General features: G+C 40.1%; 1 protein-coding gene across 1 annotated transcript; it reads right to left on the minus strand.

Moving 5' to 3' along the window:
- Positions 1-14312: 14312 nt before the first annotated feature.
- Positions 14313-14840, minus strand: LOC143587235 (uncharacterized). The gene has a single exon (XM_077068582.1). It carries the CDS (start codon positions 14838-14840, stop codon positions 14313-14315), a length of 528 nt encoding a protein of 175 aa, XP_076924697.1.
- Between the last annotated feature and the right edge of the window lie 8754 nt (positions 14841-23594).

A 23594-nucleotide genomic window follows, 5' to 3' on the forward strand; every position in this document is an offset into this window, starting at 1 on the left:
AAAATGCTACTGTAATATTCCTTAAAGGGAGGAGAAATTTCCACATATCCCAAACCTGTTTTTCCATTTTTCTTGTGTGTATGGTTAACTTCAATGATTTCGTTCAAGAGAAATGATGAATCTCTAAAATTTCCAAGCTTATTTTTAAGTTCCATCACTTCATTTTCGAGATTAGAAATACAGGTTCGGAGTCGAAGAATCTCCTTAAAATGTTGATCAACTACGATAATGTTACACTGAATCTTAGCTTTAAGATCATGATTGCTTTCAGACAATTTTTGAATTTTAAGAGTTGACTGTTCTAGTAATTTTGATTTCTGTTTGTAGCATTCATTGATCATAAAGTGATCTTTTGTGAGAGTATTGTTCTGATTTAAATCTGTTTCAAGTTTGGCTTTAAATACAGCACATTCAGCACACTCAATCACATCAGTTGAAGATTCAGATGCATTAATTTGAGGTTTAGGACATACCTCATCAATCTTATCCATACATACATAAGATTCAACTTGATTAGGAATTGATTCGGTTTGAGATGATAAACTTTGATCAGTATCAGTCTCAGAGTCAGATGAATAACTTTCCTCAGATACATTATCACTGCTTGCATCTTCGAATTTTTCCACTGGTTCAACAATAGCTACATTTGCTTGCTTACCCCACAAACGTTGAGACCAGTCAACAGCTTCATTAACCACCAGAGCTTGAGTAGTAGAAGATTTATCTTATTCGCCAACAACTGTAGTTGGTTTACTCTTATCACCACCCGATGAATTCTTTCCTGAAGGTCTATCTGAATTGCGGGGCCCATAATATTCTTTTCTTGGTTTATCGCATTCTTTGGCAAAATGGCCAAAGTCCCCACAATTGTAGCATTTCACCTTTAACTTATTAAATCCAACCCTTTTATTCAAAGTGGGAAGGTCTTTCCCAGTTCGTTGCATAAATCTCTTGACTTTTCTGACTATCATAGCCATGCTCCACTTGAGATCCATTAACTCAAGATCATCAGGGTCGATTTGATCATAATCTTCATCAGTAAATTCACTCGTGGCTATTTTGCTTCCAACAAGCTGTTCATATGAAGCCATGAAAGCGCACATGAATGCAAACTGTTGTTCAGCTTCTTGCAGATTTACTTTAGGCAAGCTTGAAGCTGGAGCATTTGTGCTTGCATTAGCTCCATTAGCCATAAAGCATACATTAGGAGGACAGTTTACATTAGGAATTTCTTCTTGAGCTTTGGCAAAGAAAGCATTAATTGGTACAGAACTTGAAGAATGATTTGCTGGCATAGCACCCCCATAGAGTGAAGGATTTTGATTTGAAGGATGCTGATTTTGATTTTCCTTCAACGAGTTTTGACATTTGATATCAAATTCCCTTTTCTAAATCTTATTGATGAATTGTACAGCTGTAAGCTCGGTGTTTCGAAAGAAACCTTTTTCTTTCAATACAAACATGAAAGTCGAATATGAAGGAGGCAAGGCATTCTTCAGTGTATCAATCTTATCTGTTTCAGTTGGCTCAAGATTGACACTTGACATCTCAACAATCAAATGACTAAATCGGTTAATCATCTCTTCAACCGTCTCCTTTTTCAACAAAATAAAATTTCAAAGTTGAAATTTTATGAGAGTCTTCTTACTCTCTAGAGTGTTCCCTAAACTTCTTGTTTTCAAAGTTGTGAACAATGAAGCACAAATCTTAATGGTACTGTATTGATGAAAAATTTGTTCAGGTAATGCCATAGTGAGAGTTGAATAAGCTTTAGTTTCACTCTCAAAATCTTTCAACTCTTGAGTTTCATAATCCTTGAATTTCTTAGGAGTCCAACCCATGTTGTCACTGCCTACCAGAGGTTCCGCATATACATCATCAAGAAAACGCACACTACTTGGATGAACAGATCCCAAATAAGCGCGGAACCTCGGTTCCCAACGTGCAAAGTCTGAAAGTTTTAACAATTTGGGACATTTGTTGTGACTGCCAATTTCATTATCCATGGTCAGCATCTGCTGCATTAACGCGTTCTGAGATGCTAATGCATAGTTTCACACCCGGCCCTGAACGGCGGAAACAGCCCGGCACGCGCGAGTGGGGATTGATAATTAAGCACGGGCCATTGCAAACATTCAAAGTAAGATTTTCATTGCGCATGAAATGTTTGATACAAATACATTACATTGTTTAAAGATTACATAAAAACATCCAAGTGTAAAAACTGTTGAAGATTTCCACGCCATATCCCCCTTGCGTGGCGGGAACAACTGCGCGCATCGAAGGGATAGAACTAAAATCTTCCAAAAAGCTAGTTTTAGATGTTCAGCGTGTGGTGCTCTAAGTGTGACTCCATGCGCTACCTAGTTATCTCCTGAAAGACACGTAAAACATTTGAATCAGTATAAACTGAGTGAGTTCACAAGTTTTAGTAACTTGATAAATCGTATTGCATCATAGTCTTGATAAAAATCATTCTAAAACATAATTCTGATAGCATCATTGAAACACATGCTTAGTATAACATAGTTCTGATAACGTTTCCTTTGATAAATCCGTCCCGCGGGTTACGCGCAAACATTTCTGAGTACCGTGCTCGTCTGTGTAAGTGGCGCTGCCACTACGAGCGAATAATACCGTCCCGCGGGTTACGCGCGGACGTTGTGCCGGAAAACAAGGCGCTCGTCTGCGTAAGAGGAGCGACCTCTACGAGCGGGCTCAATCCCATAGTACTGCCCCGTGACATGCTAGGCACTCGTCTGTGTAAGAGGTGCGACCCCTACGAGTGGGCGGATCAAACCAGCAGTCCCTACCCTTAGAGTTCCATTGGTAAAGTGATCACTTACTCGAATCTGGTGCACTAACATTGAAAACCATAGATAACCGCTTGCATTGCTCATCATGAAACATAATTTAAACACATAATCGCTTGCATAGCTTGTAAGTATACCATGATAAAACATTATTTCAGTACGTGTCCCTCGCCCCGAAAACAGTTTAAAAATAGTGAAAACAGTGAAAATAGGGGCTGTGAGACTCACCTGTGGTTCTTGTTAAGGGATTAATCGAGATTCGGGTTTTCTTGGTGTTGGCCTCGGAATTGAAGGTCTAGAATACGATTAAATAACAAGTATATATATTAAGATCAAGAAATAGGAGAATATAAGGGTTGGAAAGTAGATCTCAGGGTTATAATCTCGGCTTACCTAGTAACAGGAACGGAATTGAAAATCAAACGGATGCTTGGACGATGATTAGTGCAATTTGCAGTTTTAAGAGAGAAGTTTGAAGTGTGTTTGGGTGATAATTTGGGTTACATATTTATAGGCAAGATTTAGGGAACACAATCCCTTACTTTAGGGGATTGTAATCTTTTCATATCTAGGTGTAATGATGATAAAGTATGGAAATTATTATTATTTATTTAAAAGTGGAGGAGTGGGTAAAAGATTCTGATTTGATTTGGACAGGACATGCAGGTCTGTGGTTGGTGAGAGTAGGGTGGCTGACAGTTGACTTTTCATGTTACAGTATGCTTTTTCAGGTGCTTTTGTCAGTGTACAGTTAAAAAGTAGAAATCTCTGAAACACGCAACTGTTTCCTTTTTGGGCGGGAAATATCCCCTTATATCTGGAGATTAGGCTGTGTTCTGTGCGTATAGCTTTGTGCGCATAGCTTTGTGCGCATAGCTTTCTGCGTGAAGGACATTTCTTTGCTGCGGGTAGGTACGTAACCTTCTCGCAGTCAGGGACATTGAGTTTCATTTGTAGATTCTCCAGGTGGTCTTGGTATTTCAACATAGTGATCAGTTATGTTGAAGTCAATTCCATCTTGGTGCTTCAGACAAACTAACTCTCAATGTTCCCGCCATGCGGGGAGGTTAGTTCTCCTTCCGCACGCGCATAAACGATTTAGGATGCACCCGCCTTAGCATCATGCGGGACGGTCAACCCATCAGACAACATAAAGTTAAGTTACATGAAAACATAAAGCCAAAACATTCGCGCATGGCGCACATAACATATGCCCACGCTGGTTCTTACATCGCGCGCTCGCGCAGGGCGTACATAACGTGCCCGCGCTGATTCTAACATAGCGCGCTCGCGCAGGGCGCACATAACGTGCCCGCGCTGATTCTAATTTAGCGCGCATAATATTCACAATCACCTAATTATTAGGTTGATTACTTAGTTTATAGGGTTGGGAAATTACCGGGTGTCACATTTTCCCCCTGTTAAGAGAATTTCGTCCCGAAATTTAGGAGACGTCGCTGGCAGAAGCCATGCTCTGGAAGAGGTGTGGGTATTTCTTGCATATTTGATCTTCTCTTTCCCAAGTGAATTCAGGCCCACGCCTTGAGTTCCATTGAACCTTTACTAACTTGATTCTGCTTCTGCGTAACTTTTGTTCTTTCCAATCGGTTACTGCTATAGGTTCTTCTACGAAGTGCAGTTGTTTGTCGATGTGAATCTCTTCCAACGGTAAAATCAACGTTTCGTCAGATAAACACTTTTTGAGGTTGGACACATGAAACGTATCATGAACTCCACTGAGTTCGGCGGGTAAACGGAGTTTATAAGCAACCGGACCGATCCTTTCCAGGATCTCAAATGGTCCAATGTAGCGCGGATTCAACTTTCCTCGCTTGCCGAAACGGGGGACTCCTTTCCATGGAGAGACTTTCAAAAGTACTCTATCCCCTACTTGAAACTCCAGCGGTTTCCTTCGCACATCTGCGTAGCTCTTCTGTCTGTCGCGCGCTGTCTTAAGGCGATCCCGTATCTGAAAAATCTTGTCTGTTGTTTCTTGGATCAATTCTGGACCAGTCATTTGCTTGTCACCCACTTCAGCCCAGCACAGTGGGGATCTACACTTGCGCCCATACAAAGCTTCAAACGGCGCAGCCTTGAGGCTTGTGTGATAACTGTTGTTGTAAGAAAATTCAACCAATGGGAGATGAGTATCCCAGCTACCTCCGAAATCGATTGCGCACGCGCGCAGCATATCTTCCAATGTCTGGATTGTTCGCTCACTTTGTCCATCCGTTTGGGGATGATATGCTGTACTCATGTCAAGACGAGTACCTAAAGCCCCTTGTAATGATCTCCAAAACCTTGAGGTGAACCGACTATCTCTATCAGAAATGATGGACACTAAGACTCCATGTTTTGAAACTACTTCTCGAATATACAATCGGGCTAACTTTTCCATCTTATCGGTTTCCTTGATCGGCAGGAAGTGCGCTGACTTAGTTAGCCGATCTACAATAACCCAGATCGTGTCGTAACCCCCCGGTGTCCTTGGCAGTTTGGTGATGAAGTCCATAGAGATTTGTTCCCACTTCCACATGGGAATTTCTGGCTGCTGAAGCAACCCCGACGGCTTCTGGTATTCAGCCTTTACCTTCGAACACGTCAGGCACTTACTGACATACGTTGCGATGGCGCCTTTAAGATTGGGCCACCAATACAGCACTTTAACATCTTGGTACATCTTGTCTGCGCCAGGATGTACGGAATACCGCGTCTTGTGAGCTTCGTTTAATACTTGCTCGCGCATTCCTCCCTTGAGAGGGACCCATATGCGGTTAGCAAAATATCGAGTGTCGTTTTCCTTGATCTCCAAATTCTTAATCATACCCCCAAGGGATTCGTTTTTAACAAACTCTGGTTTCAAGGCTTTTTGCTGAGCGTCTCGGATGCGGGTAGAGAGATCTGCGCGAATGGTCAACCTTAGAGCCTTGACTCGTAGCGTTTTTATTCGCTCCTTCCTACTTAGCGCGTCTGCTACCACGTTCGCCTTTCCAGGGTGGTACTTAATTTCACAATCATAATCATTCAACAACTCCACCTATCTTCGTTGCCTCATGTTTAAATCCTTTTGATCAAATATATGTTGAAGGCTCTTGTGATCCGTAAAGATTATACACTTTGTACCATATAGGTAATGGCGCCAAATCTTTAACGCGAAGACAACCGCTTCAAGTTCCAGATCATGCGTTGTGTAGTTCTTTTCATTGGCCTTGAGTTGGCGCGAGGCATACGCTATGACTTTGTCTCGCTGCATAAGGACACATCCGAGTCCCTGATGTGAAGCGTCGCAGTAAACGACGATGTCATCCGTCCCCTCGGGCAGAGACAAAATCGGCGCACTACATAACTTCTGTTTCAACATTTGAAATGCCGCTTCCTGATTTTCGCCCCAAACAAACTTCTTGTCTTTCTGAGTTAGCGCGGTCAGAGGTAGAGCTATCTTGGAGAAGTTCTCAATGAAGCGTCGATAGTAGCCAGCTAGTCCTAGGAATTGCCTCACCTCAGTTGGGGTTTTTGGCGCTTCCCAGTTTTCGATGGCCTTGACTTTGGAAGGATCAACGTGTATTCCTTTCTCGTTTACAACGTGACCGAGAAAGTGAACTTCTCTAAGCCAAAACTCACACTTGGAAAACTTCGCATACAACTTTTCCTTCCTCAACAATTCCAAAATCAATCTCAGGTGTCGCTCATGCTCGGCCTTGGTCCGAGAGTAAATCAGAATGTCATCTATAAATACAATCACAAACTTATCCAAGTATGGTTTGCACACGCGGTTCATCAGATCCATGAATACAGCCGGCGCATTAGTTAGCCCGAAAGGCATCACTAAGAACTCATAATGGCCGTATCTAGTTCGAAAGGCTGTTTTCGGCACATCTTCCTCATGGACCCTAAGTTGGTGGTATCCTGACCGTAGATCTATCTTCGAATAATAACTGGATCCCTGCAACTGGTCAAATAAGTCGTCAATCCTCGGTAAGGGGTACCGATTCTTGACTGTCAGCTTGTTCAGCTCCCTGTAGTCAATACACATCCGGAAGGAACCATCCTTCTTCTTTACAAACAGTACCGGAGCTCCCCAAGGTGAGAAGCTTGGGCGTATGAAACCCTTATCCAATAGTTCCTGTAGCTGATTGGATAGCTCTTGTATCTCAGATGGAGCTAATCGATAAGGCGCTCGAGCTACTGGCGCAGCTCCTGGGACTAAATCAATACGAAATTCGACTTGTCGCGACGGCGGTAATCCGGGCAAATCTTCAGGAAAAACTTCTGGAAATTCGCCGCACTACTGGTAAGTCTTCAATTCTTCGCTCATCTCCTTCCTTCTCTACTACATGCGCCAGGAAGGCGTAGCACCCTTTCCTTAGGCACTTGCGCGCCTTTAGGCACGAAATCAGTTTCGTCGCAACTCCCCTTCTTTCCCCTTGAATCACCAAGGTTTATTCGTTCAACAGTGGGATCCGAACCTGCTTCTCATGGCAAATAACCTCCGCGTGGTTCTCGACTAACCAATCCATACCTACCAGAATGTCAAAACTTCCCAAGTCTATTGGCAACAAGCTAATATTGAACCCGTGACCTCCCATGACTATTACACATTGTTCAGTTCTTTCGTTCGCGCATAGCTGCCTACCATTGGCTAGTTCTATAGTATAAGGTGTGTCTAGCCTACTGGTTGCTAAGCCTAGGGAGTCTTTAAACTCAGCGGATATAAAACTTAGGACAGCGCCAGTGTCAAATAAGACAGATGCAAAATGGCCGTTCAGCAAAAACGTACCGGTTACCACATTCGGCTCTTCTTTTGCTTCGCCTGCGCCGATCACAAAAGCTCTCCCGCGAGCTTGGTTTCCCTTTTGTGGGCAATCCCGACTGAAATGCCCTGGTTTCCCGCATGCGTAGCAGTTGTCACTGGCTCCAGCTTCCTTAGCACGGCAATTCACCGTCTTGTGCCCTGGCCTGTTACATTTGGCGCACATGACGCTCGCGCATTCACCCTCATGGTGAAACTTGCATTTGTTGCACCATGGGTAAGGCCCGCTGTATCCTTTCCTTGATGGCTCCACGGCTTGGATCGCGTAAACCCTTGCGCTTTCCTGCTTCTTGAACGGTGGCTGCTTGGAGTCGGACCCTCGGTGGTGAGAGTTCCATTTCCTCTTGGAGTCAGAGGTTCGCTGCTCGTTTCCGCGCGTAGTCAACATACCCGCACGGACCGTATCCCTTGTAAGGGTGATGGCCCGCGCTACCGCCTCATCAAAGGTTGGGGGCGCTGCGGCGTTGAGCGGAACCCTAACAACAGGAGGTAACCCAAAGATATACCTCTCGATCTTCTTTTCCTCCGTGTTTGCCATGTCTGGCACCAATTGGCAAAGCTCGTTGAACCGGTTGTTGTAGGCGTCGATATCCGTTCCTATCATGGTGTGGTTCCAGAATTCCTGTTGCAGACTCTGAATTTCTGCGCGAGAGCAGAACTTTCTCATCAACATTTCCTTCAGTTCCTCCCAGGTCTTGTGAAGAGCAACTTCTCGCCCCAAAGTCTTCACTTGAAGCTTCCACCAAGACGAAGCTGCTTCTTGGAACATGCAGGTTGCGTAAAGGACCTTCTGGTTCTCACTACATCTGCTAATGGAGAGAACTGTCTCCATCTTGCCAATCCAGTTGTAGAGCCCAATGGCCCCTTCGGTACCCCTGAATGGCCAAGGCCTACAGGCCATAAATGTCTTATAGGAGCACCCTTTGTCCAAGGCTCCTGATTCGGGTTCTGGGGTCTCGTTCTGACGACCCTGACTAGATTCGGCCTTGCTGGCCTCATGTGTCGCGATCGCCTGCGCGATTATTTCCGTGAGTTCCTCGGGTGTCATGGTAATTCCCTTGGCTCTGGTTGGAGGCATTCTCGTTCTTAAAAAGAGAAAATATAACAAACTTAGCGCATGTACCATGAGCACATAGTGTTTTTATCCTTAATGTTCACTAGACATTGTGTGACCCGTGTTCCTAAGTGTGTGTGGTTTTTCTTTTGAAAATATTTTCCTTGAAAAATGCTTCATGCGATTCCCCGACGGTTATAGTCTAGGTTAAAACTTTTTTTTTTTCCTAGTTCGCTATAACCAGTGCTCTGATACCAATCTGTCACACCTGGCCCTGAACGGCGGAAACAGCCGGGCGCGCGCGAGTGGGGATTGATAATTAAGCACGGGCCATTGCAAACATTCAAAGTAAGATTTTCATTGCGCATGAAATGTTTGATACAAATACATTACATTGTTTAAAGATTACATAAAAACATCCAAGTGTAAAAACTGTTGAAGATTTCCACGCCATATCCCCCTTGCGTGGCGGGAACAACCGCGCGCATCGAAGGGATAGAACTAAAATCTTCCAAAAAGCTAGTTTTAGATGTTCAGCGTGTGGTGCTCTAAGTGTGACTCCATGCGCTACCTAGTTATCTCCTGAAAGACACGTAAAACATTTGAATTAGTATAAACTGAGTGAGTTCACAAGTTTTAGTAACTTGATAAATCGTATTGCATCATAGTCTTGATAAAAATCATTCTAAAACATAATTCTGATAGCATCATTGAAACACATGCTTAGTATAACATAGTTCTGTTAACGTTTCCTTTGATAAATCCGTCCCGCGGGTTACGCGCGAACATTTCTGAGTACCGTGCTCGTCTGTGTAAGTGGCGCTGCCACTACGAGCGAATAATACCGTCCCGCGGGTTACGCGCGGACGTTGTGCCGGAAAACAAGGCGCTCGTCTGCGTAAGAGGAGCGACCTCTACGAGCGGGCTCAATCCCATAGTACTGCCCCGTGACATGCTAGGCACTCGTCTGTGTAAGAGGTGCGACCCCTACGAGTGGGCGGATCAAACCAGCAGTCCCTACCCTTAGAGTTCCAATGGTAAAGTGATCACTTACTCGAATCTGGTGCACTAACATTGAAAACCATAGATAACCGCTTGCATTGCTCATCATGAAACATAATTTAAACACATAATCGCTTGCATAGCTTGTAAGTATACCATGATAAAACATTATTTCAGTACGTGTCCCTCGCCCCGAAAACAGTTTAAAAATAGTGAAAACAGTGAAAATGGGGGCTGTGAGACTCACCTGTGGTTCTTGTTAAGGGATTAATCGAGATTCGGGTTTTCTTGGTGTTGGCCTCGGAATTGAAGGTCTAGAATACGATTAAATAACAAGTATATATATTAAGATCAAGAAATAGGAGAATATAAGGGTTGGAAAGTAGATCTCAGGGTTATAATCTCGGCTTACCTAGTAACAGGAACGGAATTGAAAATCAAACGGATGCTTGGACGATGATTAGTGCAATTTGCAGTTTTAAGAGAGAAGTTTGAAGTGTGTTTGGGTGATAATTTGGGTTACATATTTATAGGCAAGATTTAGGGAACACAATCCCTTACTTTAGGGGATTGTAATCTTTTCATATCTAGGTGTAATGATGATAAAGTATGGAAATTATTATTATTTATTTAAAAGTGGAGGAGTGGGTAAAAGATTCTGATTTGATTTGGACAGGACATGCAGGTCTGTGGTTGGTGAGAGTAGGGTGGCTGACAGTTGACTTTTCATGTTACAGTATGCTTTTTCAGGTGCTTTTGTCAGTGTACAGTTAAAAAGTAGAAATCTCTGAAACACGCAACTGTTTCCTTTTTGGGCGGGAAATATCCCCTTATATCTGGAGATTAGGCTGTGTTCTGTGCGTATAGCTTTGTGCGCATAGCTTTCTGCGTGAAGGACATTTCTTTGCTGCGGGTAGGTACGTAACCTTCTCGCAGTCAGGGACATTGAGTTTCATTTGTAGATTCTCCAGGTGGTCTTGGTATTTCAACATAGTGATCAGTTATGTTGAAGTCAATTCCATCTTGGAGCTTCAGACAAACTAACTCTCAATGTTCCCGCCATGCGGGGAGGTTAGTTCTCCTTCCGCACGCGCATAAACGATTTAGGATGCACCCGCCTTAGCATCATGCGGGACGGTCAACCCATCAGACAACATAAAGTTAAGTTACATGAAAACATAAAGCCAAAACATTCGCGCATGGCGCACATAACATATGCCCACGCTGGTTCTTACATCGCGCGCTCGCGCAGGGCGTACATAACGTGCCCGCGCTGATTCTAACATAGCGCGCTCGCGCAGGGCGCACATAACGTGCCCGCGCTGATTCTAATTTAGCGCGCATAATATTCACAATCACCTAATTATTAGGTTGATTACTTAGTTTATAGGGTTGGGAAATTACCGGGTGTCACACATAGTAAGAAGCCATGAGTAAACAACTGTTAACCTTCGAGGACCAACTTTATCAATACTTAAAACTTATGGTTACTGTTCAAACGAATCAAAGAACGATAACGAATGTGAGTTGCAACGATTAACGAATGAATGATATTCGTTAATGATTCAAGTGAATGTGACTGGATAACAAATGGATTGATATTCGTTATGAAGTGTAACCAATGAGATTATAGTTCAGACGAATGGTGAATGATTTTAGCGAATGTGAGGTATAACGAATGGGTATAGCGAATGTGTATCATGAATGTAGAATGAATAGCGAATGGGATTATCGGATCAGATTTAAGCGAATGAGAATGACGAATGATGAATATGTTTCACAAATAACTAGTGAATAACGAATGATCAGTTACTTGAGTAACAAATCAGAATTCATCAGTAACGAATCAGAATTCAAATCTTCATCAGGTCTGAAATTCAAAACTAAATCCAAATCCGTCCAAATCCGTCCAATTCACCATAAAACCTATGTCAATCTGCTCGGAACTCAAATCCGAACCTAATACTACTCGTTCGTAATCACAAACTACAACTAACAATCTCAATTAACCAATCCGTATAACCAACCATTAACATTCAATACATTTTCCAATTCAATTCCTATTAATTCAATTAACTAACTAGCCAAATCACCTCAATTCACACTCAAATATCCATATCTCGATCCAGATTACCTTAATAACACTATCACTTACAGTCCAAATACAATTAGTCCGAGGCTCTGTTTTACCAGAACTCAATCAACTTCAAATCTCAATCAATTTTTTATGAACCGAATCCAATACACGATTAATTTTACGATTAAACCAACTAGAAGCATCGAAGATCAGATCTGTGGCTCTGATACCACTTGAGAGGGCTTAGACGGATCTAGATCTTATGATTACGACAATGCTCATGTTGATTATCAATACGATTAGGCTAGATATACTTTAGTGTGTGTACTGTGTGTTGAGAGAGCAATTGGGCAGAGTAACGAGAGGGGAATCAGGAAAATATCAGAACTGTTACATTAAAGATAATTTACAGGGTATATATAAGGGATGACTACATTCGTTAAGTTAACACTTAACGGATGTGTCATTCGTTACATTAACATATACGGATGAATACTTCATTCGTTAATACACTTAAACAATAACGAATAGCCCTCATTCGTTATCTTATTCGTTAATCAAGGTTAACAAATGAGCTTATATTTAATACGAATGTGTTACATTCGTTAAGGGGTAACGAATGTAACTTACATTAGAGCGAATGACATTTTACATTAAAGCCCCTATACTAATAAACTATTACATTAATGTCCTGATAAAGAACGAGATGTACCAAACATGTATCAACATTTTGCGTGCGAATGGTTTGCGTGCGGGCTGAGGATGAAAGACATCTTATTGACGGGAGATAGGAGGATTGTGGTGGCCGGCGCCTGGGTGGCCGGAGATGACATGGTGGCAGCGGAGACCTTAGTGCTTCGAAGAGAGAGAGAGAGAAAGGGCAAAGAAAGGGGGTGGGTGGGAATGCTAGTATTAATAATAATAATAATAATAATAATAGTAATAGTAATAACAATCTTAACAAATAAACAAGAATGGTTGATGAAACGATAAGGAAATAAACGAAAACCGAACCCAAGACCCGACTCGTCTAACGACCCATGAACCGCCTCAAACGAAGGAATGGGAGTTGGAAAGGAACCCACCGCAAAAGAAATGAAATTAATAATGGGGTTAAATATGAACATGGCACGAACCCGAACTCGCCTAAGGAAACATTAACTCATTAACACGTCAAGAACGTGAATTAATTATAATGAAGTGAGTGTAATATAAATAATAGAGAAACAAGTATAACAAATATATAATTATATTTTTTTTAACTGCATATTTCATTAAAAGGACAGCACAAAACCTCTCCTAACGAGAAGCTAGCAGAGGCCGCACAAACAACGAACAAAACAAGTTACAAAAACAGCCCTTTCCATCTATTCCAATCTATTTCTAAACAATTAGATCTATGTTTAATCCAAAAAAAACTTAACACCTTTATATCTCCAAGTATGTTTTCGATTTTGATGGGTTTGTTCTCGAAAATTCGCTTGTTCCTAGATCTACAAATGCACCAAATAGCCACCATGATGATTGACTAGACCATTTTTCTCTTATGTTTGAATTCCGGGACTTGACTATGAATCTCAAATAGGGGTGTTCACGGTCCGGTTTACGCGGTTTTTAAGTCAAACTGTGAACCGAACTGTTAGTAACGGTTTTTGATTTTCGTAAACCAAAACCGAACCGTTGAAATCTTAAACCGAACCAAACCGAACCGTTAATAACGGTTTGGTTCCGGTTTGGTTTCACGGTTTGGTCTTGTTCGGTCTTTATAAAATATGTTCAAAATAGTTCATGATATGTAAATATTACACAACTCACAATGATTTATCTAATTTAACAAACAACTAATTTTTACCTGTTTAGGATCTCATTTAACAAAATAAAATGCAAATTAATGTTTCTTGCATTTTCGATTTGGGCTTAGCCCACTTTTTTTTGTTTATTATCAATATTTGTTGATATTTAGTAGTGTATATGTGTATATACACATATATATAATACAAAATACTATGTGTCTTGTTATAAATTTATATACACATATATATTATGAAATATTTTAAATATACATATAAATAAATAAATCATACGGTCCGGTCCGGTTTATGCGGTTGGTCTTCGGTTCAAACCGTAAACCAAACCGTTCACTACGGTTTGGAAATTTTCAAACCAACCGACAGAGAGTAAAGAAAAAAAACCAACCGCGAAACCAAACCGATGGCCAGTTTGGGCGGCTTCGCGGTTTCGAACCGAACCATGAAAACCCCTAATCTCAAATATAGCCTGAAACGAAGAAGCAAAGTTAATAGGAATGTTACACCACCTGCTAATTTTATTCCATATTACCGATGCAACATAACTTCCAGACAATAAATGTTCAATCGAATCAACCGATGCCATACGACAGCTACATATGCTTGGCCCATACATAACCTTTCTCTTTATCAAATTATCACATGTTGGAAGCCGATTGAGTAAGACCCGCCAAGCAACAACATTAACCTTCATGGGGACCCAACTATTCCACTCCAAAATACACTGTCGAGAGATAATAACAGTCTTCTATAGTTGCTTTTTCATTGAACCAACCGAAAAACAACCAGAAACATCACCTCCCCACACCCATCTATCTTCCTCTCCAACAAGAACCGATTTTATTAGCATTAACCGACCGCCCATAAATAGAGTGTGGACCTTCCAACTCGCTAATCTTTTGTCGAATATGTCAATGACTGGCTGCCAATTGTTGCTTTTGCTTATATTTGCTCCCACCTTTATCTCGAGATATATAAAAGGCAAATCCCCTAACTTACAATGCAACAAATCTGCTATCATTTTCACATCCTGAACATTTACTTCAATTTCGTATAATAAGGATTTCTGCAAGTTTATATTCAGCCCCGATAAGAGTTTAAAGACTCTAAATAAATGGCCCACGGCCCGGATATTGCTAGCCGACCATTCACCAACAATAATAACATCATCCGCGAACAATAAATGGGATAACAATGGGCCATTATTAGGTAATTTAAACCAACTAGTAACTCCAGCATCACACCCTCTTCTGATCATAACCGAGAATGCCTCCATTGCTAGAATGAACAAAAAAGGTGAAATCGGATCACCTTGACGTAAGCCTATAAAAAATTTGAATTCAAAAGTAGGTGAACCATTTATTCAAACAGAAGATCGAGCCGAAGAAACAACTCCAATAATCCTTCTTCTCCACACTGTTGGGAACCCCATGTTTTCCATAATGCTATCCAAGAACTTCCAATTTATATGATCATACGCCTTTTCAAAATCAACCTTAAATAAAAACCCAGCTTTTTTCTTTTTCCTCCACCAGGTTATGATCTCATTTATAATAAGTGGACCGTCTAAAATCGATCTGTCCCTTAAAAAAGCTGACTGAGAATTTGAGATCACGGATTTCAGGACACCCTTCAAGCGATTTGCAAGAACTTTAGAGATTGTCTTTGGCATAACTCCAATTAGGTTAATCGGCCTAACAATAAACATAAATACGATAACAATAAATATGAATAATATAATAAATATGAATAGTAATGAAATAATATAATAATAAACATAAATACGATAACAATAAATATCGTTAAGAATGCAAAACCAATAAAGACAGTTCATTATCAAGATAAAGCCCGGTATCTTAAATGAATAAGATCGGTATAAGAGGGTTATATGTCAGCTCAGTTAATTTAAAAGTTAATCCCGTTAACTTTAGAAATGAATGACAAGAAAATAAAAAGGATTAATACGTGTATATGATTAACAGTTAGTCGAGCTGAGTTGAAGAAAGACATTATTATTAATTTGGAAAGGAATCGACTACAGGTGAGTTCCAGCCCCCTTTTTCCTTTAAAAGTTTTTGGGGCTGTATGTATACTCGTATGTGAAAGGATAGATATATGTAATTTTATTATTGATATATATCTTATAAGGATGTGTTTGTATATTAATTTATTAATATATAATTGAAAGTTTGAATGGTAGTTAATAGAATAGAAGGAGTTAGGAAGAAAACGCTATTAATACTTGCGTAGAATGTTATACGAATATGAATGAGTATGAATGCTATGTAAGGAAGAATGTGAATACATTCAAGCGTAGAGCCTTCGGGCCTGATGCATGAATAATAAGTTAGGATGGCAAATCCTTCTAACTTTATATGGCTAGGTTATGAGCAAGGAATGCTCGGTTATAAGCAAGGATAGGAGGCTCGGTTAGGACCTAGGAAGGCTCGGTTATGATCAAGGATAGGAGGCTTGGTTACGAGCAAGGATATGAGGCTTGGTTACGAGTAAGGATAGGAGGCTTGGTTACGAGCAAGGATAGGAGGCTCGGTTATGAGCAAGGATAAGAGGCTCGGTTTTGAGTAAGAGTAGGACGCTCAGTTACGAGTAAGCGTATAAGAATATAGTTATGAAATGATTGATATACAGACATAGAGAAAGTAAATAAAGACTATAAATGTTATGCTATGTATAAATGTATAAAAGATGTGATGTATTTACGAACCGTATGTTATGAACAATAAAGAAATGTTAGAACTCACTTAGCGTATAGCTGACTTTTAGTATGCATGTAGGTATCGTGATGACGTGGCAAGCTCAAGGCGCGTACGAGGCTATCCATATTGAAGAGTAGTTAGAGAAGAAGGTTGTTATATAAATAGATTAAGTTTCCACTGTAAATTATTTATGCTTCCGCTGTAACGAACTGTGTTTATGAGTAAATCCAACACCGAACGTAAGGCTACCGAGCTCGGGGACTTATAAGTTGGTATCAGATCGAAAGTTTGAGAGATTTAAGCATCCTTACATGTTTAGACTCAAACAGAGAATGGGACCAAAGAAGAAAGACAATATGGATTGCCGTATGCCACTCAAGCATGATAAATACGTAAATTTCCTTACGTATAACATAGGGACAAGTAAGAAGGTTATATGAATTGTTAGAGGTAGGATTGCTTGTTTATAATTGAAATGCTTGATTTTCTAACTGCTTTTAGTAGAACCGAGCACAAGTAGACTCACGAAAGGAAGTGTATAGGACACGGAAAGTAACTTAAGCAGCTAATCCCAGCTGGCCATTGTTATTACATGCAGCCTTACTATCCTTGAACTAAATAGTTCCTCATGTGACGATGTTTGTGGTTTTCCTTAGAATAGATGGCTGGTACTAAGACTGCTGGACAAGGAGGACGCAAGGGACGCTATGGTGGGCCACGCGTTAATCGAGTACCCTACGAAGAACTGATTTCTAAACCTAGTGAAGATAGAAGCCTGACTGAACGTGAAGAAGAGTATCAGCTTGATCCTGCTATTCAAGCTGCGATTACTCAAGCTGTTGCTGCAGTGAAGAATCTCCAATCGGACAAGTCTACTGAAAGCCATACGAAGAATGTTGAGAAGACTGGGGAGAGTAGTAAGGAGGATACTGAAACTGAGGTTGAGGCATCAAGTGAAATTCGTTCTGTGAAGGTTAATGACGGTAAGAGTGGTTGAGGTGGTTGCAACTACCGAACCTTCAAGGGTTGTGACCCACCTCAGCTAACTGGTATTGGTGACGCGATTGCTACCCTTCAGTGGATAACCGCAATGGATAAGGTTATCCGCATTAGTGAGTGTCGTCCCGAACAAGGTGTGGGCTTCACTACACAGTCATTTGGTGATGAGGCTATGTCCTGGTGGGAAACTACTGAACAAAGAAAGACTGCTGCTGAAATCAAGGCAATGAAGTGGGAGGATCTGAGAGAGATGGTAATGAAGAAGTTATGTGCTGAGGCTGAAGTCGAGAGGGCAGAGATGAAGTTTCTGAACTTGAAAGCGGGAAAGATGACACACTGTGAGTACGCTACCTAATTCAACCGTATGTCCAGTTGATACCTGACATGGTGAATACTCAAGCGAAGCAGATCAAGTGTTACGTCAAAGGACTTTCGCAGACTGTTCGCTCCTTACTCAGGACCAGTAAACCTGCCACACTCGACTCTGCCGTCGATCTAGAAGAGATGGTTTACCACGATCTGGCGGTGGATGAGGTGGAGGTGGAAGAAAAGAAAGGAAAGAAGCCAATCTCCATGAAGACGGATACTGAAAGTGATGAGCCGCCCAAGAAAAAGAAAAACACGAATGAGATTGCTGCTTGTAACAACTGTGGAAAGAAACACTCGGGAGAATGTAGGGTGGGGTCAAACGCATGTTACAGATGCGGGAAGATGGGACACTTCTTTTGGGATTGTAAGAAGGACAATAGGTGTTTCAACTATGGGAACGCTGGTCACAAGGCTTATGAATGCAAGAAGCCCAAAGCAGGAGGGGGAGAAGTGAGAAAGAAGGCACAGACTTAGAGTCCCCTGTCAAGGAAGGAAGCTGAAGTAAGGAGCATTCGAGAATAATGAGTCATTCTGTTTAAGTATTATGTTATGTATGACTTTAAAGATTTCATGCTTATTATTTAAGTTAAAATTTTAGACTTATGATTGAATGTGATGATTATGGATTGAATTATGATATGAATGGGTCCTTGTGAACGGCAGCCATGTGATACGTGACCTTAGAATTTAAAGTAAATGGTAGTGTTAGAATAGTATAATGCAATCCCTATTAAGAGACGAGACGAGACTTGTTAAGATTAGGACAACATGCATATCATCAAGGGCTTCATGGACAAGCTACCTTGAACAGCTAACACTCATGAACACCACTCAGTGACTGCAAGGGCGAGAGTAAGAAGGCTAAAGCGGTAATCTAGGAAGCTAAGATGGTTCGAAAAAGGAAGGGAATACGTTGAGCATTCGTTTTTATAAGAATTAAGCAGGTTTCGGGGACAAAACCTTTTTAAGGGGGAGAGACTTGTAACGTCCTCGTTTCAATAAATAAGTGAATAAAGTATTTCGGTTTCTTTTAGTTATCGTATCGTGTGATGTCGTTAAATTAATTAAACTATATAGAATATGGATAAGATTAAGAGAGGTTAATGGATTTGGAAGTAATAATGGGCCTAAAAGCCTTTGGGCTTTGCATATTTAAACCCCTAAAACCCTAATTTCCATCCTTATCCTCATCATTCCCAATCATTATACACACAAAGCCCCTGTACACATTCCATCCTTGTTATACAATCATGATTTTAAAAGATTCATGTAAGGTTTCAAGTAGACCAAGATATAAACTAGCAAATCTATAAGGTACGTTACGTATTAAAAATCTACCAATCTCATTTCCTTTCCTTCCTGTTCTTGGTTAACAATGAACAAGTAACCTGTAAGTTTAATAACATGGAACGAACCGAGCTGAACCAATCAAATAGACTCTGTTTAAAAATATGAAATTGGAATTGGATATCTAGTGTTATACTGTTGACAAATACATGTATAGAGGAATAAGTAATGGGTTGAATCTAATGAAATGAACTAAAGGAATGACGTGAGGTCGAAGACTCACTTAAAAATAAACCAATTACAACTAAATAGATAGCGGTAAATGGGTATCGAACACGAGGAGTTTGTGGAAAATGTGTTAACAAGTAGCTTTAACAGAAAATAGAATTAAACTAAAATTGTATAAAAGTAAATTCAGATTTGATTGTTTGATTTTTAGATTAACTAAAATAAAATAAAACACTTGCAAAACAACTATTGAGATTTGTAAACAGATTAAACGAAAGCGATCATCTTAGATTTCAGGTTTATATCAACACTAATGTTCATGCTTACTAGAAAGAAACACCTAGACATAGTTCATGTTTGTTTACTTGTTTGTGATAAAAGGGAACTAAGTACTTGGATTAACAAAATGCAAGGTTGTTACCGATAATCAATTGACTAATATTTAACCCTAATTCTTCCCATGATATCTCAATTGCCAATGACACCAAGAACGTATGGTTTTAATCATGATCAAACACAAACAATTAATCAAACGCCATAACAACTCAACGAACATTGCAAAGTCATTATTCTAGAAATCAAAACATAACATAGTGTATCAATTAAACCCTACATCCAAGATGATCACCAAGAGGAATTAGCCCTCATGGTTTGAGAAATCATCATAATATCAACTGTATGCAACATCAAACGAATTGAAAATGCACCAAACAATGATTACCAATCCCAAGATATTGTTCTTCACTCCCAGAAATCGTCCCCCAATGTTTCTCGATGAAAAGATAATGAAAAGGTTAGCCCAAAACGGCCAATTAAAGCCAAGATGGTTAGCTGTTACGATCGGACCGTGGTCCACGGTCCAGACCGTGGGCCACGGTCCTGGCCACGGTTCCTTCCTTCTTCCATGGTACGGTGTGGTCTGTTTCTTTTGCTTCAGGTGGACCGTGGTCCACGGTATGGACCGTGGGCCACGGTGGGGCTGGCTCCCCATTTTTTTGTTTTCTTCATAATCTTCTCGTTCCAGCTCCTTTTTCTTCACCGTTTTCACTGATGATCTTGTAACGCCGTCCTTTAGCTTTTCAGACCTGCAATCACACAATATAATGTAGTATTCCAAATCCTTGAAATTAAACATAAACGCACGCGATTTAGTTGGAATTACTACCCTTAAGGGTGGCTCTATGATCCACCCGTCAAGGAACCCGAACCTGGTTCGAGTGAAATATGGTTATGAGGACCCCAAGCTGGAATGTATCAGGTTGTTAGACCGGTTCCAAATTGAATCAAGTGAAGTTAGGAACGATAACCAGATTAAAACAAGGAATCAACCTCTAAATCGAGTCGAGTGGATATGTGGCTCGAGCCGAGTGTGGGAATTAAATGGACTATGGACTCGAACCCAACACCCTCGTGCGAGTGGGATTCAAAACGTTAGGCAAATCAATTACATGCGATTGGAACCAAACGCGACTCATTTCTCTATGTGACTCGGAGCCGTGCGAATCCCGATGCGAATTCTCCCCGTGCGAAACCCGATGCGAAGTCTCCCCGTGCGAATTCTTTGCGTGCGAATGGTTTGGATGCGGGTTGAGGATGAAAGGCATCTTGTTGACGGGAGATAGGAGGACTGTGGTTTCCAGCGCCTGGGTGGCCAGAGATAATGTGGTGGCGGCGGAGACCATGGTGCTTCGAAGAGAGAGAGAGAGAGAGAAAGGGTAAAAGAAGGGGGTGGGTGGGAATGCTAGTAATAATAATAAAAATAATAATAATAATAATAATAATAATAATAATAATAATAATAATAATAAAAGAACAATCTTAATAAATAAACAAGAATGGTTGATGAAATGATAATGAAATAAACGAAAACTGAACCCGAGACCCGACTCGTCTATCGACCTATGAACCGCCTCAAACGAAGGAATGGGAGTTTGAAAGGAACCCACCTGTTAAAGAAATGAAATTGTTAATGGGGTTAAATATGAACCCGGCACGAACCCGAACTCGTCTAAGAAAACATTAACTCATTAACACGTTAAGAATGTGAATTAATTATAGTGAAGTGAGTGTAATATAAATAATAGAGAAACAAGTATAACAAATATATAATTATATAATAATAATAATAATAATAATAATAATAATAATAATAATATGAATAGTAATTAAATAATATACTTATAAACATAAATACGAAATCAATAAATATTGTTAAGAATGCAAAACCAATAAAGACGGTTCATTATGAAGATAAAGCCAAGTATATTAAATGAATAAGATCGGTATAAGAAGGTTATATGTCGGCTCAGTTAATTTAAAAGTTAATCCCGTTAACCTTAGAAATGAATAACAAGAAAATATAAAGGATTAATACGTGTACATTATTAACAGTTAGTCGAGCTCAGTTGAAGAAAGGCTTTACTATTAATTTGGAAAGGAATAGACTACATATGAGTTCTAGCCCCCTTTTTCCTTCAAACGGTTTTGGGGCTGTATGCATACTCGTATGCGAAAGAGTAGATATATGTAATTTTAATTAACGATATATATCTTATAAGGACGTGTTTATATGTTAATTTATTAATAAATAATTGAAAGTTTGAATGGTAGTTAATAGAATGGAAAGAGTTAGGAAGCAAACGCTACTAATGCTTACGTAGAATGTTATATGAATATGAATGAGTATGAATGCTATGTATAGAAGAATATGCATACGTTCATGTGTAGAGCCTTCGGGCCTCATGCATGCATAATAAGTTAGGATGGCAAATCCCTCTAACTTTATATGGCTCGGTTATGAGCAAGGATAGGAGGCTCGGTTACGAGCAAGGATATGAGGCTTGGTTACCAGCAAGGATAGGAGGCTCGGTTACGAGCAAGGATAGAAGGCTCGGTTATGAGCGAGGATAAGAGGCTCCGCTATGAGTAAGAGTAGGAGGCTCAGTTACGAGTAAGCGCATAAGAATATAGTTATAAAATGATTGGTATGCAGACATAGAGAAAGTAAATAATGATTCTAAACGTTATGCTATGTATAAATGTATAAAAGATATGATGTATTTACGAACCGTATGTTATGAACAGTAAAGAAACGTTAGAACTCACTCAGCGTATAGCTGACTTTTAGTATGCATGTAGGTATCGTGATGATGTGGCAAGCTCGAGGCGCTTACGAGGCTATCCATATTGAAGAGTAGTTAGAGAAGAAGGTTGTTATGTAAAAAATTTAAGTTTCCGCTGTAAATTATTTATGCTTCCGCTTTAACAAACTGTGTTTATGAGTAAATCCAACACCGAACGTAAGGCTATCGGGCTCGGGGCCTTATACTTACCATATATATATATATATATATATATGTGTGTGTGTGTGTGTGTGTGTGTGTGTGTGTGTGTGTGTGTGTGTATATAATAACCATAAATAATAATAATAATAACAAACTTCAATGTTTATTTATGCTTTATATATACATTGCTTTTTAAATATATATGTGATTTATGTTTGATTAGTAAAGACATCAATGAAGCTTAGCTGGTTGTCTCATGGGGTAATTAATTAAGCTTCTCTCTTAGAAATGTCCCAAGTTCGAATCTCGGCATGCACATTTCATTTTGGATTTAATGAATCAAAAATAGGTTTTACTTGTTCACCATCGGGTCACCCGGTCCGGGTCGACCGCCACCCACAAAACCCGGTCGGGTTTTTAGAAAACAGCCCAAATACCCTGACCCAGCCCGGTGTAGGGACCAAGTCTCGGTCTGACCGACCGGACCAGGTTTCAAAACACAGGTCGGTGATATGGAAGAAGCAGCGATAGGGGGAGAAGACAAGCTATTATTGACTAGTATTGGGGTTGGGGCTGGTTCATCATATCTAACGATTAAACCTCAAGTTATTTTCCGTAATTTTGTGAAAACAATTGATTCAACCCATGAAGAAGTAACAAATTCAAAACACAGCATATTAATGTTCTATTTAAAATTGAAAGTTTTATGAATTATAAAACAACCTATGGACATTTAGGAAAGGGTAATATGGTTCAAACCAACTATGAAAAGCATGAGAAAACATGGATTTTTGATTGTGGTATCACCGAAATCATAACTTATAAATTGTCAGTTTTTATCTCATTTCAAAACCAAGGAAGGCACATATCCAAACTGCTAATGGAGGAATGATGGACGTAGAAAAAGGGAGGACTATTGAGATTTCACCAACATTGAAACTCTGTATTTATCTTTATATGCCCTCATTATCACGTAAAATATTATCAATTAGCCACGTCACAAAAGAACTTAATTGCACTGTTTTAATGCATCTTACGTTTGTATCTTACAGGACATCATGACTAAGATAATCATCGGGTGCGGCACTAAACACCAAGGATTATATTATGTGGATGAGGTGATCCAACATGGTAATGTGATGCTTG

This window comes from Bidens hawaiensis, unplaced genomic scaffold, assembly GCF_021521415.1.
Source record: "Bidens hawaiensis isolate Kalapana, Puna unplaced genomic scaffold, B.hawaiensis_p1.1 tig00035392_1, whole genome shotgun sequence".
NCBI classification, from domain to species: Eukaryota; Viridiplantae; Streptophyta; class Magnoliopsida; order Asterales; family Asteraceae; genus Bidens; species Bidens hawaiensis.